Consider the following 14,882-nt stretch of genomic DNA (forward strand, 5'->3'; position numbering starts at 1 on the left):
AACTCTGTCTCCTTCTGGCTCGATATACTCATTTCCTCACATAACAAGCCCCTTCTTTTGCCAACTCCACCTTTCTTTTCCCCCTACTACGAGCAGGAGTATTGGGGCAGTTCCGGATGAAGTGCCCTGATTGACCACCATACAGACACAAATTATTGGACTTCCTTTTCTCTTTTTCCTCCACCATCAAAGGACCTCGAACACTTCCAATCTGCATAGTCTCCCTCTGATCCCCACCTGAATGCCCACCACCTTCCCTACTCCTGTCCAAGTGCACAAAAGGTACACCAGCTGTTCTCCTTTTCTCCCCCTTACGCTCCCATAAGCGATGATCCAACCTCAGGGCTAGATCAATTAAGGTGCTACATGACTCTGGTTGGGGTTCCACATGAGTTATGGCATCCCCTTGAGTATCACACAAGCCAAATGTCACAGAAGCCAAATGCAGTTGACCCCTTCCACCTTGGTTGGCACAGGCTCCTGATTAGTACATACAGGCACCACCAGGCAGCCAATGGGTGAAAGAGGGTAAGGGAGAGGTTGTGGATAGAAACGGGGTATTTAGGGTCACCGGAAAAAGGTGTTGGGATGAACAACCTCAACAAAACTTGCACATATCCTGCCGAGCACTCCTAATCCTAGTCAGTTAGAATCCAATTTTAATTAGAGTACTAACTTGACTACCTGATGTTCCCCTAAGAGCAACAAACGTAAGCACATATAGCACGAATTAAATGAATCCATGGTACTGTAACAAAGATACATAGAAACAGATATGCTGGTGCTGTGCAGTTAAATTAGTAATGCATCGATATTGTGCCTTGCTCCTTCTTCTGATGTACCTACACACAAATAGCCAAGCATTGGATTAGAAAGATAATACGTGGTAAAAAACATGAAGACTGGACAATGAGCCGTCACACACAACATAGCGTTACTTCATGTATGAGTAATTCACTGTTCCCCACACGCTCTGAGCCTTTTGAGCGTTCGGAAGACTTGGCGGTCCGCCTGACATTAGTTTATCATATTTGTAACAGATAACCATGTGCAGATTAAGTAAGCAAGAATGCTGCTGCTGGGTAAAGTTCAGATAACGTTTTTACAATGATGCAGCCCGCTTTAAATCAGAGAACATAACACTCTTGTATCATGATTCACACTGTTAGGCACTTAAGTGACGCCTGGGGGAAGCGTGCCTGCTCCTCCCCAGGCAGTGAATACTCCAGCGTTGATCCATCTCCTGCCATGCTTCAGCTCCTTCCGCTCGCGAATGGCAAACTCCTCAAAAAGGCAGCGTTTCACCGCTGGGCCCAGGTTGAAGTAAACTCCTCGCCTGAGCTAGGTCCTTCATGAAAGGGATTCTCCACACTCTCCTCCATACAACGGCGTCCTCTGTCCCATGCCTGCCATGCCAACAATCCCCAACAGGCAGTACGGGCCGAGGATGTTCTTAAATAGCAATTGACTGCACCTGCCTCATTCAGACCAACTGCCTCCCCAAAGGATCATGGGGTTGTAGACTCTTCCCCATTTTACCATGACTTTTCCATGCCTTCCGTCTCCTTTTGCTTACAAGAAAGCAATGTTGAGCCATTGCTCAAAATGATAATAGAAATGTTGGCAGTTGGTGAATGACCAGCAAAATCACACTTGTATGAGACAGTCAGATCTGTTTTTTATGAAATAGGTCATTTTGGTTTTGCCACATTTTGAATAGACAGAAAGGGAGGGATTGGGAATTGGAGAAAGATATACCTCCAAATATGGACATTCAAATAATGATAAAAGACGTTACGGACATTAACAATAAGTTTAACATTCAGGAGCTCAAGGTCTTATGAAAATGTGTTGCATAATATTCATAAGGAATGCAAGGTTTTGGGCTCACTACGATTGTAATCTTTATATATGTGTCTTAATTATGGGCCATATCCTTGATCTTGGACAAGAAGCAGACTTATTGCCACATATAATAGGGTGCCTAGTGATGATCCACGTAATTACAGGCTAATTGCCCTATTGGGCTCACCTTCAAAAATGCTTGTTAGAGTTCGTTTTAGCCATGATTAATAAGTGGTTACAAAGGAAACAAATATTATTAATATGTCAGTCTGATTTTCTGATTTTTAGCAAGGCATATTAATCCTATGTGCTAACATAGGATTAATGTGCTAATGTGCTATGTGCTAATTATGGGCCATTGCAGAAAAAGCAACAGTTAACGATTAATAACCCCTGTTTGCAGCCTTTATTTTTTATTTTATTTCTTTCCATTTTTAACGTGCTCACAAAGCACGAGGGCATCGAGGTGCTGTTACGGGAATTGTTTGTTTTTTAGTTGCGCAATTGTTTTTTTTTCTTAGTTGCGTATTTATAATGTGCTTAAATACCCTGAGGTTTCTAAGCACGGACCTGGGGATCGAACCTGTGTTGCTTCGTGTCATCTTGCTTCCAAGGTGAACACGATGCCGCTGAGCTATCCTCCTGGGAGAATATTATTGTAGTTATGCCTTCAACATAGTAGCCAGAAATAAATTGTAGGCTGAATTGGGAGAAAGGAATTAAGACCGCTACTTGATAACATTTCTTTAAACTATACATGAATATCCACATGTACAAGCCTGCTTAGAAATCAGGTGAACAGCCATGGAAAAAAATACCACTATATCTAGGGTTTAAACAAGGAAGAATGTTGGGTCCTTTTTTTATTTATATGTAGATGATGTATGTTTCCTCCTTACTTCAATAAGGTGTTTTGCCCTTTAGCTAAGTGGAAATAATGTAATTTCCTCATGCTGAAGACTTAAATATAATGGACAGCACAGAGCAAGGACTGGAAATTAACATTGCTAAAACTAACATTATGTGCTTTACTCATATGAAGCAATCAGGGTTCAAGTGGTTTAAGAAGGAATGACAATTAGAAGCTGTCTCAGAATTTGTGAACTTGTGGTAGTGATTATGGAAAATCTGTAGTGGGTGGCTCACTAAAGATAGTCAAGTTGAAAGTCAGACTGAACTTCAACTTTTTGATGTTTGATAAACTTTGAGGAGGATTTTCATTGAATCAGTATACCAAGACAAAGTTAATTCCAATGGCTTTGCATGGGGCATGAGGTTTGGCGTAATGTGACCTTGATTTGTTCGAAAAATTAGTAGATAAAGTTGAAAGAAGATTACTTGGCCTGCCCCAGGGTGATACCTGTCAAAGTGATTCATGCCACAATGTAGCCGATTCCCTGACAGTCCACTGCTTTGCTGAAAGTGCTTGTATTCACATTAAATAATAAATTAGTGAGGGATGGCAATCTGTTTTGCTTTCTCCAGAGGACATTTGTGACTGATATCTCCTCTTTAAACACATCTAAAGCTAATGCCACTTTTACCAGAACTTGAATATCACATCATGGTAGATAGGTTATCACCTTAATAGAGACAATGAAGGCTATTGAAGGCAGAAGGATAAGAGAAACAGTGAGATGGATATGGGTTTAGTTCACTCTACCCTTAACATCTTAACATTTTTACCTATACAGTAAGACATCTAAGTCCAACTCAAACAAATACAAGGCAGTATGCATAATACAGTCAATCAAACAAGTTATTTAGAAATTAATGGGGGTCCATAGAAAGATACCACAGTGTCATAGAATGTATTGGTTCTGCAAGGTACCTACAGTTTCAAACTATATTTCTCGAATGCTGAAAGTTTGATCATATGAGAATTATAGTATTTGTGCAACTCTTCCCAAACTTGTAGAAATCAAGAAAAACATGTTTAGGAGAATGTTGATGAGGGATACGATAACCAGTTTGATACTGCAATTTTTATTTAGTGTTTTGTCATTGTTAACAGTGTTAATGGTTTCTTTTTGGAAACTGTAAAACATTTTAATTAAAAAATGAGATGCCTTATTAATTTTCTTTTGTTTTCCTTAGCCTTAGACTCAAGTAACTACAACTAAATATTATTGTTGTTCGGGTGATTAAAATGTATGGTTATAAGCATGTTTGCTTTTGTATTTCTTTGGCTATGCATGTTAAAGTTTTGCCGGGTGTTTGTATCACTCAAACATTGCTGCAAGAGGCAACACAGCATGTAACATAATAACTGGAGTTCATAATGCGTAGTAGGGGGTGCTGAGGGAAAGTTGCATTGTGTGGGTCTGTGGCCAGAACCAGAGTGTGCAGGAAGAGTAAGGCAAACTCGAGGATCAATGGGATAAACTTGTCTGAGAAATTGTAATTTCAGTGATTTTATGAATAGTTGGATGCCGAGGAACAGTCTTTTTTAAAAAAAAAGCCTAGCATCCTTTTGGAAATGCAAGTATTTTGTGCATCACAAGAATGTGAGGGATAAACCCTCTATGTTTATGTTGATTAGTGAGGGTTGCATCTGAGTGCAGAAAGAGCCATTTTTGTGGTGGAAGAACTTGTTGTTTGTTTTAGATAAATGGTAGATGTCCATAGATGTATGGAATTCTTGTAGCATCTCTGAAAATCGTTGTCACTGAAGAACAACACTGATAGGCATAATTGAATTTAATTGATGTTTGATTGATAGAGAGTTTATGGTTGGCAAGCCAGACTCATATGGTTTCAATATAGTCAATGAATATCATTAGGGAAATGATATTGCTCAGGCACACCTCATTTTACTGTGAGAAAGTGACTCAGGAGGATTTAATTCATATGAAATGTTGATAAAGGACACAATGAGAGCCATAGCTGAATTCTGGTGGGGATGCCCATTATGAGGGACAACCTGAAATGAAGGGCCATCTGACATGCAGTGCACCCAATGACAGTCTAATCATTGTGGATAGACTTGTGGCACAAATATATTATATTTCCTGATCATTTAATTTGGATCAGATTAATTTACTGTTATCTAGAATAAGGTTTCCAAGTTCTCTCAACGTTTGACCAGTAAATGTGCATTTTAAAATAACTTGTGCAGGAAGTGTATACACTATGGCATGTAGAATATTATCAAATCACATGAATATCTTTATTATTTAGAGGACATTGATTTTGCAGGACATTGGAGAATATTGAATGTCTATGGACTGTGATGAATAAGAGATAATTCACCCAGAAAACCTGGCCTGGGTTCCTTGTCATGTGACCATGGACAGGCAGACACTTTCTGATACTGACCCTTGGTGTGGGGGGGTGTTCTGCAGGAGGATCACATGGGGTGGAGCAGGTCAGGAAGAATGGGAAAACACCTTGTATAACGTTCCCCAAGACTGCAAACGTCTAATGGTCTATTGTAAAATAGAAACTGTTAGAACAGTTAATTTTGACATTGTGGACATCAAGTCCACAAGTACTGGGACAAAGAATAGGACTGGAGAGGTATGAGACTGCATGTTGAAGTCTATTAGGGATAATGACCTACACCGGAGGGAGACTGGAAGGGATAAAAGGCCCCCTCATGTGCAGGCTATTAAGAAGAGCTGTAGCAGAAGGTGGAGTAGTTTAGAAACCTCCACATAGCAGCAGAATCAGAAGTTAGATGAGAGCCAAGACAGCGGGACTACTGCAGTGTGTAAAATGGATGCCGATCCTCAGAGGGTCTCTTATGCTTGAGATCTTGACTGCAGAGTTTGATTAGCAGGACGCGTTGTGAGTGACGGCTCTTCCCTTCAGGATCGCAGCTGCAGAGGTCCCGTAGCAGAAAGCACACCATTTCCCAATTTTCTCCATTGTCAAACAAGCGCCAGTGGCAGGCGAGCACTGAGAGCCCTGGGAGCCCAGGGAGCTCTGCTGTTGATAGACGCAGGCTGCAAGCAGCCACAAAAGTGATGTTGCTGGAACATGCAGGAAACTAGAAGCCGAGGGCCTGGAGGCAGCCGGGCCAACTGACTTGCATGACAGACCCTGTGAGTTCACTGTTAGATTGAGACTCTTGACTGATCCGTAACTTCCCGCTGGCCAATTCCAAGGGTCTTAACCTCAGAAATAATATAAACAAAGTAATAGTGGAAAGATCTTGAATACCGAACTAATGTAAACAGGCTAATTCTTCGGTTGCAAACCAAGCTGATTTAAAAAGGAGTAGATGGCAGAAAAATAACCTAATATCAGACCAAAAGTGTTTGATTATGACATTGTTAGTCATATTAAAAGACAGCAACACGAGAGGGCAGTAACCCAAGAAGAAGATAGAAACCACTATTGCCGAGCTGGGAGGGAATCCGCCGAGATTTTACCAATTTCCAGCAGGTTTACCGCCGGCGGGAAATCTGCTGGTGGTAAAAGCGTGACATTTCCCCATTGAGCCAAATGGGGAATGGGGAATTCCTGAATGGGCTCAATGGGGAATGGGGATTTCCCGTTCTGCCAAACCCGTGATCTGGCACGCCGGTGGGTTTGGCGTTAGGGCGTTAGGGCTAATAACACCAGCGCTATTAGCACCGGCTTCACCGCTCTACTTGTGGTGAGGACCCATATATGTAAAGGAGGTCATAAAATGAAATTGCTTAAACCCAGATTTCCAAAGCCAAAGAAGTGTGGAAGTGAGACAGAATCATTATCTGCATTTGGTTAATGAGAATTAGGGTGAAACAAGAATGGCAGGAAGGCTGCCCTTCTGATAGAAGGTATTCAGAAAGAGAGGAGCATAACCTGTATTGAGTGTGGCAATCACAAATGTGTATCAAACAGCACCAGTGTGGTTCTTGTTTCCCCTAAAGAAACTCTTAAATGTGATGTTGTGGAGCAAAAGACATTCCTAACCTGTTTGATGTTAGCCCTTACCACAGAAATATTTGTGGTTACTAGTTTATTCTGCCCTGGCAGGAAAGTACAGCAGGTGAGAGAACTTTATAGCATTTTGTTTTGTTCTGGTGGAGAGTACGCCAGAGCAGAGAACTGTGTAGTAGTAGGCTTGGCAGGTGAGTAGACCATGTGGAAGTCATTGAAGTACTGTGGTGTGGTTTAGAATCTTGATGAAGAAAAGTGTTTTTTTTGGGGATTAGCGCAGAATCATCCTGACAAATTAATATTACTGAACTGCGACAGCATTATTTAATATTGTCAAACACATGGTTTTGTGACCTGGTGCAGTCATATCCTTAAAAAGACCTTTTTGTTGAAACTAATGAAATACAAACCTATTCTTTGCTGATGAAAAGAAGTTGTTTCAATATCTTTGTCGCAAGTGAAAAGAGGGAAACCTTGCTGAACACTTGTGAACTGTTGGTTGAACTCAAGTTGGAACTTTTGTTAAAGAAGTTGGAAAAAAAAGAGAACTGAAGTGGAACTTGTATTATGAGACAGGATTTCCTTATCCTTTTTGAACTATTGAACACAATCCTGCTTGAATCTAGACAAGGGAGATTTACCCAGATGATAATGAGAAGCATTTATCATGATGTGACCTTTACTGTTACATTTGTTGCATTTGAACTGCCGTACATTACCTTTCTAAACTGGTATATGTATAAGTGTTAGGCACAGAAATATTGTTTCCTTTAGTTTATTTTAGGCAGGAAAATCCTTGTTTCGGTAGGGATATTGAGGCATTTATCCAACCTTTTGAGTTAATAAAATGTCATCTTTTGAAAAGCCTTCACAAAGTTGTTTGTCTCATGTTTCTGGCACCTTACAGGACATTTTAATTGTCCCAAATGTTATTTTCAAATTTAATTATAATGTGATCGGATGATATTCAGTTTTTCAATATACTTAATATAGAGGGCATGGGTAACCAATGAGCTGTGTTTTTGTTTTGTAACATTTGTGTCTTCTGTGGTCTTGAGACAAACCTCTATAAGCAATAATATGACATTTGAAATGTACCTTCACAGACATTGCAACTGCATATCCAGACAAGAAATCCATCCTCATGTATGTCACATCCCTCTTCCAAGTTCTGCCCCAGCAAGTCACCATTGAAGCGATTCAGGAAGTAGAGAAGTTGCCTCTGCAGTCAAAAGGCTCTCGAGAAGAGCATGTCCAGTCACTCCATCAGCAGTACTTCACCCAGCAGGTAAGCATGTTTACCTCTTGTGCATTATACACTTGCTGCCATTTACTTTTGATGAATTATGTAAAGTGAATTGCTCTGCCATTAACGGTTGTCATAAATACTACGCATTTTCTCATATATATCAGTACAGTTCCTCTTTATATGCTTAATTTTGACAATTAAAATTACTTTTCAACCCTTCTTTTCATATCTCAAAAATAGGACTAAATAGGCAAGTGTGGCCCTCTATAACCACTTAGTGAAACCCAGTAGTGCATCACTATGATGAACTGGTTAATGACTATATTTCATAACTAGAAACCCTAGTCTGCTTTACCACGTGGACTGATGCAATACTAACAACACAAATCAGAATGTACATAGATATAATTTCACATGACCTGGCCTTTCAATGTCCCTATTACCTAGTATAGTGAAGGGAATGCTACACTTGCATGTTTCAGTCCTATGCGGGAGGACCTTTGTGCACTGGATTTTCAATGGTGTCACTGTAACAGTTAGAGAAACAAAAATTACATCATTGCATATCATGAATGAATTATTGATAAAGCATTTTCATTGATCTGTGCCAATCTTACACATATGTCTTACTTGACATTAGGTAGATAACATACAGTGAGGCTGGGAGGAAATCTCAGCCGTGACGCGTTTGTGTTGGATGCAAAAAAATGCATAGCTACACAGGTTTGAATCCTGGCTCACACTTAGAAACTGGTCCTACGTATTAAGTGTGTTATAAAAAATATATATAATTATAGTTATTTGCTCTATTTGCTTCCAACTCTCACAGTTAGGGCAGACTTATGGGGAAGTAGTCAATACATGCCTGTATACATAGGGGCTAAAAGCACTGTGTACGGAGGACTGGATAGGCAACATTTGTGTAAGTCCACTAAACCTTCCATGGAGACTACTTAGACCTCCATGGCCTGCCCTAGCAATTTCCCTAATACTTAAGTATAGTGAAGACCAAGTTACACACACTCTACATTTTATATTACTATAGGTGCAGACCTATATTCAGGGGATTGTGTTTTACCCTTTACAGTTCAGAAGGGACACTGCAACAATTAGAGAAAAAAAAAGACATCACATCAATCCACATTATAAATGATTTATTGAGAACACCTTTTCATTGACACTTATTAAAAATGAGTTACTTAACATTAGATAGATAAAATAATTATTTTCTATATTTGCTTCCAATTCTCAAAGTAAGGGGAGACATATGGGATAGGCAAATACGCATGTAAAGTCCGGGCATAAGAGCACTGTGTACTGACGTCTGGATTGATTACATTATTAGACGTCCACTTAACCGCAATGGAGACTCACTTATATAGATTGTCCATAAGAAATAATTAATCTCCTTTTTAATATTAATGGTTTAAACTGATCCACATGTTGAGCTGTGCAAGTTTTAGAAAAAGGGCCTCATTCACATTTCATTGATTTAATACATCCTCCCACAGAAACTTCTTACAAAGATATTACCTACAGAAAAGAAACCTCATGGGTGTACTGCTTTACTACTTGTAAAATGATCAGAGTAGTAGGGGTTTTAAGTGATCTATGCATTCTGAATTTTACTAATTGGCAGAGTTTCCTTGAATGTGGAGACCCCAGGGGGGACACTTTATCAGGGCATCCCCATTCCATGTAGAAAGCATGTTAATTTGCAATGAAGGATTTATGTGTGATAGATTGTACACCCTGTAAAGTGTACATAAGAAAATAGACAGTGCTAGCTACCTTGATTAATTTGTCTCAACAAGTCTGTCGGTGTGTATTCTGGAGCCTCTATGTCCTTTGGTATTTAACTCAAAGTGGGCATAGGGAGGACTCCCAACAATTTGAAATGGACCAGATTGAGAGTTCATTATTTTTTTTTAAATAAATGTGAAGGGATTTGACCCACATTTGTCAGTTTGGTCCCTGTCACACCATGATAGATAAAGCATGGTGACACCAGCCTCTTTTACATTGTATAGCACTTATTTGGCACTTCACGTTTGCTTTTATTAAATTTAACTTTTCAGGCGAGATAAAAATATGTAAGTGAAAGCTTCCTTTTTCCCACTGATTATGTTCTAATATTAAACTGGGACTTGTGGAAACCCCACTTTAGGTACATGTCAGAAATCTTTTAAGTTGTATGCTAAGTATGGTTCTTTGCAGATGACCCTTCTTCGATTACAGAGAGACTTTTATCAGACATAATGATTTCCCTACACAATCCAGTAAACCTTTCACAATTGATTTAGTAGTAAATATTTACACCGGCCATTCCAATTCCTCATTCAGCTCTGGCTGTGGATTATTGGCAGTCCACACAGTTTATAAACTGTATTTTATATATGTTCATTTATAGGTGGCTACTTACTAATTTAGCTTGAATGTCTAACATTCATACTGATATCCAGTGAGCATGTCACACTCGTGTGGCGATACATATTTTCAAAGGTCATTCCAAATCCTCATTCAGACATTGTCATGAATCTTGGTGAAGAAAATCAGACTTTGTTCTGATTTTCTAAAAGTCCATTCTGTGTTGTCCTTCTGTGGCACCTTCATAATCACTGTTCGTTAAATCTGGTTCTCATTCTTATGTCCAACTTTCATATAATGTTTGGCCATGGGTGCATTCAAGTTTCTTGTCCTAATACAACTCAAATATTCTCTTATCCTGACTTTAACTGGTCTAGTAGTTATTCCAATGTGTTATTTATGGGAGGTACACTGTAGCAAGTAAACACCAAAAACTTCTTTGGTTTTAGCGTTGGTGAAATGTGTCTGTTTTCATAGTGGATTTAAACCAATATGTATTTCATTGGTATGGATTGTGAACATGAATGTTATGTTGTGTTGTGTTCAAAATATTTATTGAACATGCATTCACCCTTCGGCATCTTGGCGCTAATGAATGAATGTTACCTACTAGCCACAGGGATAATGCATCTGCACTGAGGCAGGCCACCACATTTATGATGTGGTTATTGGTTCCTTTCTCTCTTATTGTTTGTGTGAACAAGAACATGTCTGCTATTTCTTTTGATAGGCCTTGAATGATGGAATGGGGCCGTCAGTAAAATATGTCAATTTTGTAATCTTTCTTTTTTTGATATGACATGAAAAATAGGTATAGGTGTTGAACATAACCAATCTGTTTTCATCTGATATTCTTTATTTTCTTTCCCAAAATACATGTGTGCTTCTCTCACCCGCTTCCAATCCTGCCTTAGCACTTTCTTTGGACACCATTCTGAAATTAATTTGTGGGCTAGTTTAGAGGCTTCTATGTCATAATGCTTTCAGTCCATGATGTTTCTCTTCAAATAAAGAAACTGTCATAAAGGGAGTTTATCTTATAGTGTTTTGAAAATCTGAACTGTTACTATTTGTTTAAATTGTCTTCATGCTGCTAACAATTTCCTTTCAGGCAGGATCAGTATTAAGATATTTGCTTTTAACCTGAGCTGGCTTGCAGTCATCAATTTTTCGGCTCAAGTGAGGCATCACTTTAGATAGCTTGTGTCTTTTTGCTGCTATCCTTGAATTTGAAAATGCAGATTTTGTCTTTGACAGAGGTTTGACAGATTGTGATAGTAGAGGATTTACGGGACTCACATACTTTAAAGACATGTCACAAATTAATCTGCTTCTGGCATTTCGTTTGGTAGAAATTGACGACGTTCCATTTCATGCGCTATCGTATGCATGCAACAAGTGAATGTGTTGCGCATCCACTTCCCATTGCATCCTCAGTGCTTTTATAACTCTTTCCAAATGTGTACATTTTAAAGTTTTTTCCTGTGTAAAGTACCATGTAAATTGTGAACTTCCTTTGCGATTTAGTTTGTTTTTAAAGTATGCAAATGTATAAATATGTACACTATGTTGGTGGTTTATTCTCTATGCAATGGAGGCGTTAACAGTTGTGGCACTCCCTTCCATCCCAGTCATTTCAGCACCCTACAAAAGTGGATGGATCAAACGTGTTGGTGCAGATTTCAGCGGATCACACTACTTCAATGTTTTGGGAATGTTGAAGGAGTGCACATTTGACATGAATTTGCTCTGGATTTGGACAGTCAATATTGTGTTGAACTTCCCTTGACCAAAAATACTTTTTCACTGAAAAATTCCATTAACACACGTCTTTCATACCGCATGTATTTAAAAGGTATTATATAAAATTTAGTAATTTGAAAAGGTAAAATGCATCCTTTCACCAAACCTACACACTGAAATCATACATTTCAAATACTAAATTACATATTTGCTCATTATCCCTGTTCAAAAACACCCTGTAGCCCTTTTCTATTTATCCAGAAATAGTGTGTGCGTTTGTGTTGCAGTAATAACCAGAAGTATGGGGCTCTTTGCTTTGATTCCAAAAGTCTTCAACATCAAAACCATGTGATGCCTTGATGTATCCTTGCTCAAATCCCACAACCCTGATTCTCTTCTAATATTAGATCGATGTGAGTGTTATGTACTGGACAGGGTCAAACAGCTCAGCGACGAATTCATTTCTGCTACCTTTTACTTCACAGAACATACTGGGTACAATCAACTCGCACCTCTAAACCTGTGACATATTTTACGAATAGCCAAGTTCGTGGAAGTAACAAGTCTGAACACTTACTTGTCAACAACAAAGCCCTTCACTGTGTTGTTTTCACCAAACAGTGCACTTCCACCAACAGGGCTAAACAATGCAAGAGTTTAAAAACATGATATTTGTGTGTTGTCCAATTGTATACTGAAGGCTAACCTATAAAGAATATTAATCTTTGTAAATGGATTTAACACAATGTTGTTGTTATTTCATGAGAGAGAATTCTGACTATATTCTCATAAAGCACACCAGAAAGGTACTCCCACTAAATACGTTAGAAACCGCATTCACTTTGTAAAGATAGTTTTAGCATCATTTTGTATTCGTAAGACTAGCAATACCATAGTATTGCAATGACCTTACAAGTGAAATATAAATGGGGTATGAAAACGTATTCAGGGTGAATACAGGTTTGGGATGCACCGAACCTAAGCTGCAATGCACAAGTACCCTTTCACAGCTCACATTTTCAGATGCCAGAAAATGTAACCCGACAGCTCTGAGTACATGTTTTTCTTTAACAGGCCCCATTTGTGGGGCAATCTGTATGCAAGTACATTCTATCGTCAGTGCCGACTTTTTACTGGGTGTTAAATGTAACGCGACTACTTCTGAATATCCGATTGCAGTGGCCTTCATATGTGGTCCCACTGGTGGGATAAAAGACTGTCATGGGTTCCTTAAATGTTGTGTTGTGTGAAGCATTTATTTCGACACTAGCAATGTTACGTTATTTTTTGTTTTTTTTGTTTATCACATCTCCATATTTTGTATTTCAACTCTTGAACATATTACCGGAAGCTGTGTTAATTCACATACATAATAGGTGTGTGCTGTGCATGTATGATGCACATTTCCTGAAGTAGTCACAATTTGAGAGCTGTAAACGCTAGAGACTTTGAAGTTGAATCGTTTTGAAAAGAATAAGCCCACATAGCTACATTTGCAACAGCAATGTGATATTTATTTTGTCTTCTGCTATAAGCCCATAGTGCAATGGGTCAGTGCCATTTTCCCTTTTAGCCATTTCCTGTTGTTTTCCTGTGTTCTCTTAACAGTTGTATTTGTAATAGTTGTGTGTTTCAACATAAAACACAAAACATTATTTTGTCAGCCTCTTAAAGTCAAGATGTTTCCTGGTTCAGCTAAGGGGTATCTGGCCCTACAATGTTAGATAACATATAATGTATCACCCTTTAGACACATTCGTGTCAAGTTATAACTGAAGATACTATCATGAACTGGTATCAGCCAAACAATAAAAAAGGTGATTATTTGGCGATAAAAGCATCCAACATACTTAAACAAGTAAATATAAAGTGATTTCTCCTGTCTTACATTATGTGACCAAAATAATGAATGTAATCTGAGAAGAGGAAATCCTTAAACAATCCGAGTTGGCAATATGCTGGCAGCAAACAGGAATCAAACGTGAGGCAAAAGCATCCATTATGATGCTGGGACGGTAATGTGCGGGCAACAAACAGGGACCGAAATTGAGGCAAAAGCAGTCTGTTATGTGGTCCAAGTCAGTATAGGGACCGAACGTGAGGCAGAAGCAGTCTGTTATGTAGTCCAAGTCAGTAACCTGCAGGCAGCAAACAGAGACCAAACGTGAGGCAGAAGCAGTCCAGAAGCTGACCTAGAAACACCAAGAACGAAGAACCAATGGGTGAGCGAGCATGTCTGGGAAACAAAGCAGGAAACAGGGATACAAAACCAGAATGTGAAAAACAGAATATAGAGGTCCTAGTAACTTCAATAAGAAGTACCGGTAGTTTGGAAGGGGCAGGTTTTATCTGCTCGGTGTCTCTGTGTAACGTGAGTAGGAGACGTATGCCTACTTCCTACTAGGCGATGGGCAGGAGAATGCTTCCATCAACGCCATGCCAACAAGTACCGTGAAAGAAACAGCAACCTTCTTCGGAGCGAGGAAGATGGTGGCATACTGGCAGGTGCTTCAATGTATTTGTGCGATGCTGTGAGCCAAGAAGATAGGCCTGGAGCAGGAATGTTAGCGATTCCTCATGGGCAAAGGTGTTGATTCCTGACAAGGACAAACATGGCTGGAATGCAATAGGGATTTCCCCAGGGGCTACATTTTGTCTGTTTTATAGCAAAGGAGCTGGGACTGAGTAGGGGGTGCAGGCGGAGAGGAGCCCCAGTGTGGCAGATATGTAGGGTATAGTGAAATGATCAGTGATTGACAACTTGTTCTTCAGATAAGTATGGTCTTAATGGACTTCCTGAATTGTAGGA

At 39.3% G+C, this 14,882-nt stretch overlaps 1 protein-coding gene across 8 annotated transcripts in view; it reads left to right on the forward strand.

Moving 5' to 3' along the window:
- DMD (dystrophin) overlaps window positions 1-14,882 on the forward strand; it is a 7,616,828-nt gene that overhangs the window by 1,396,856 nt on the left and 6,205,090 nt on the right. For all 8 annotated transcript variants that reach the window (XM_069639082.1, XM_069639084.1, XM_069639079.1 and 5 more), the window contains exon 8: window positions 7,821-8,002. In XM_069639082.1, the coding sequence (XP_069495183.1) occupies window positions 7,821-8,002 (182 nt within the window). The remainder of the gene's footprint in view (window positions 1-7,820; window positions 8,003-14,882) is intronic.

This window comes from Ambystoma mexicanum, chromosome 7q, assembly GCF_040938575.1.
Source record: "Ambystoma mexicanum isolate Mex_15411 chromosome 7q, UKY_AmexF1_1, whole genome shotgun sequence".
Classification (NCBI taxonomy): Eukaryota; Metazoa; Chordata; class Amphibia; order Caudata; family Ambystomatidae; genus Ambystoma; species Ambystoma mexicanum.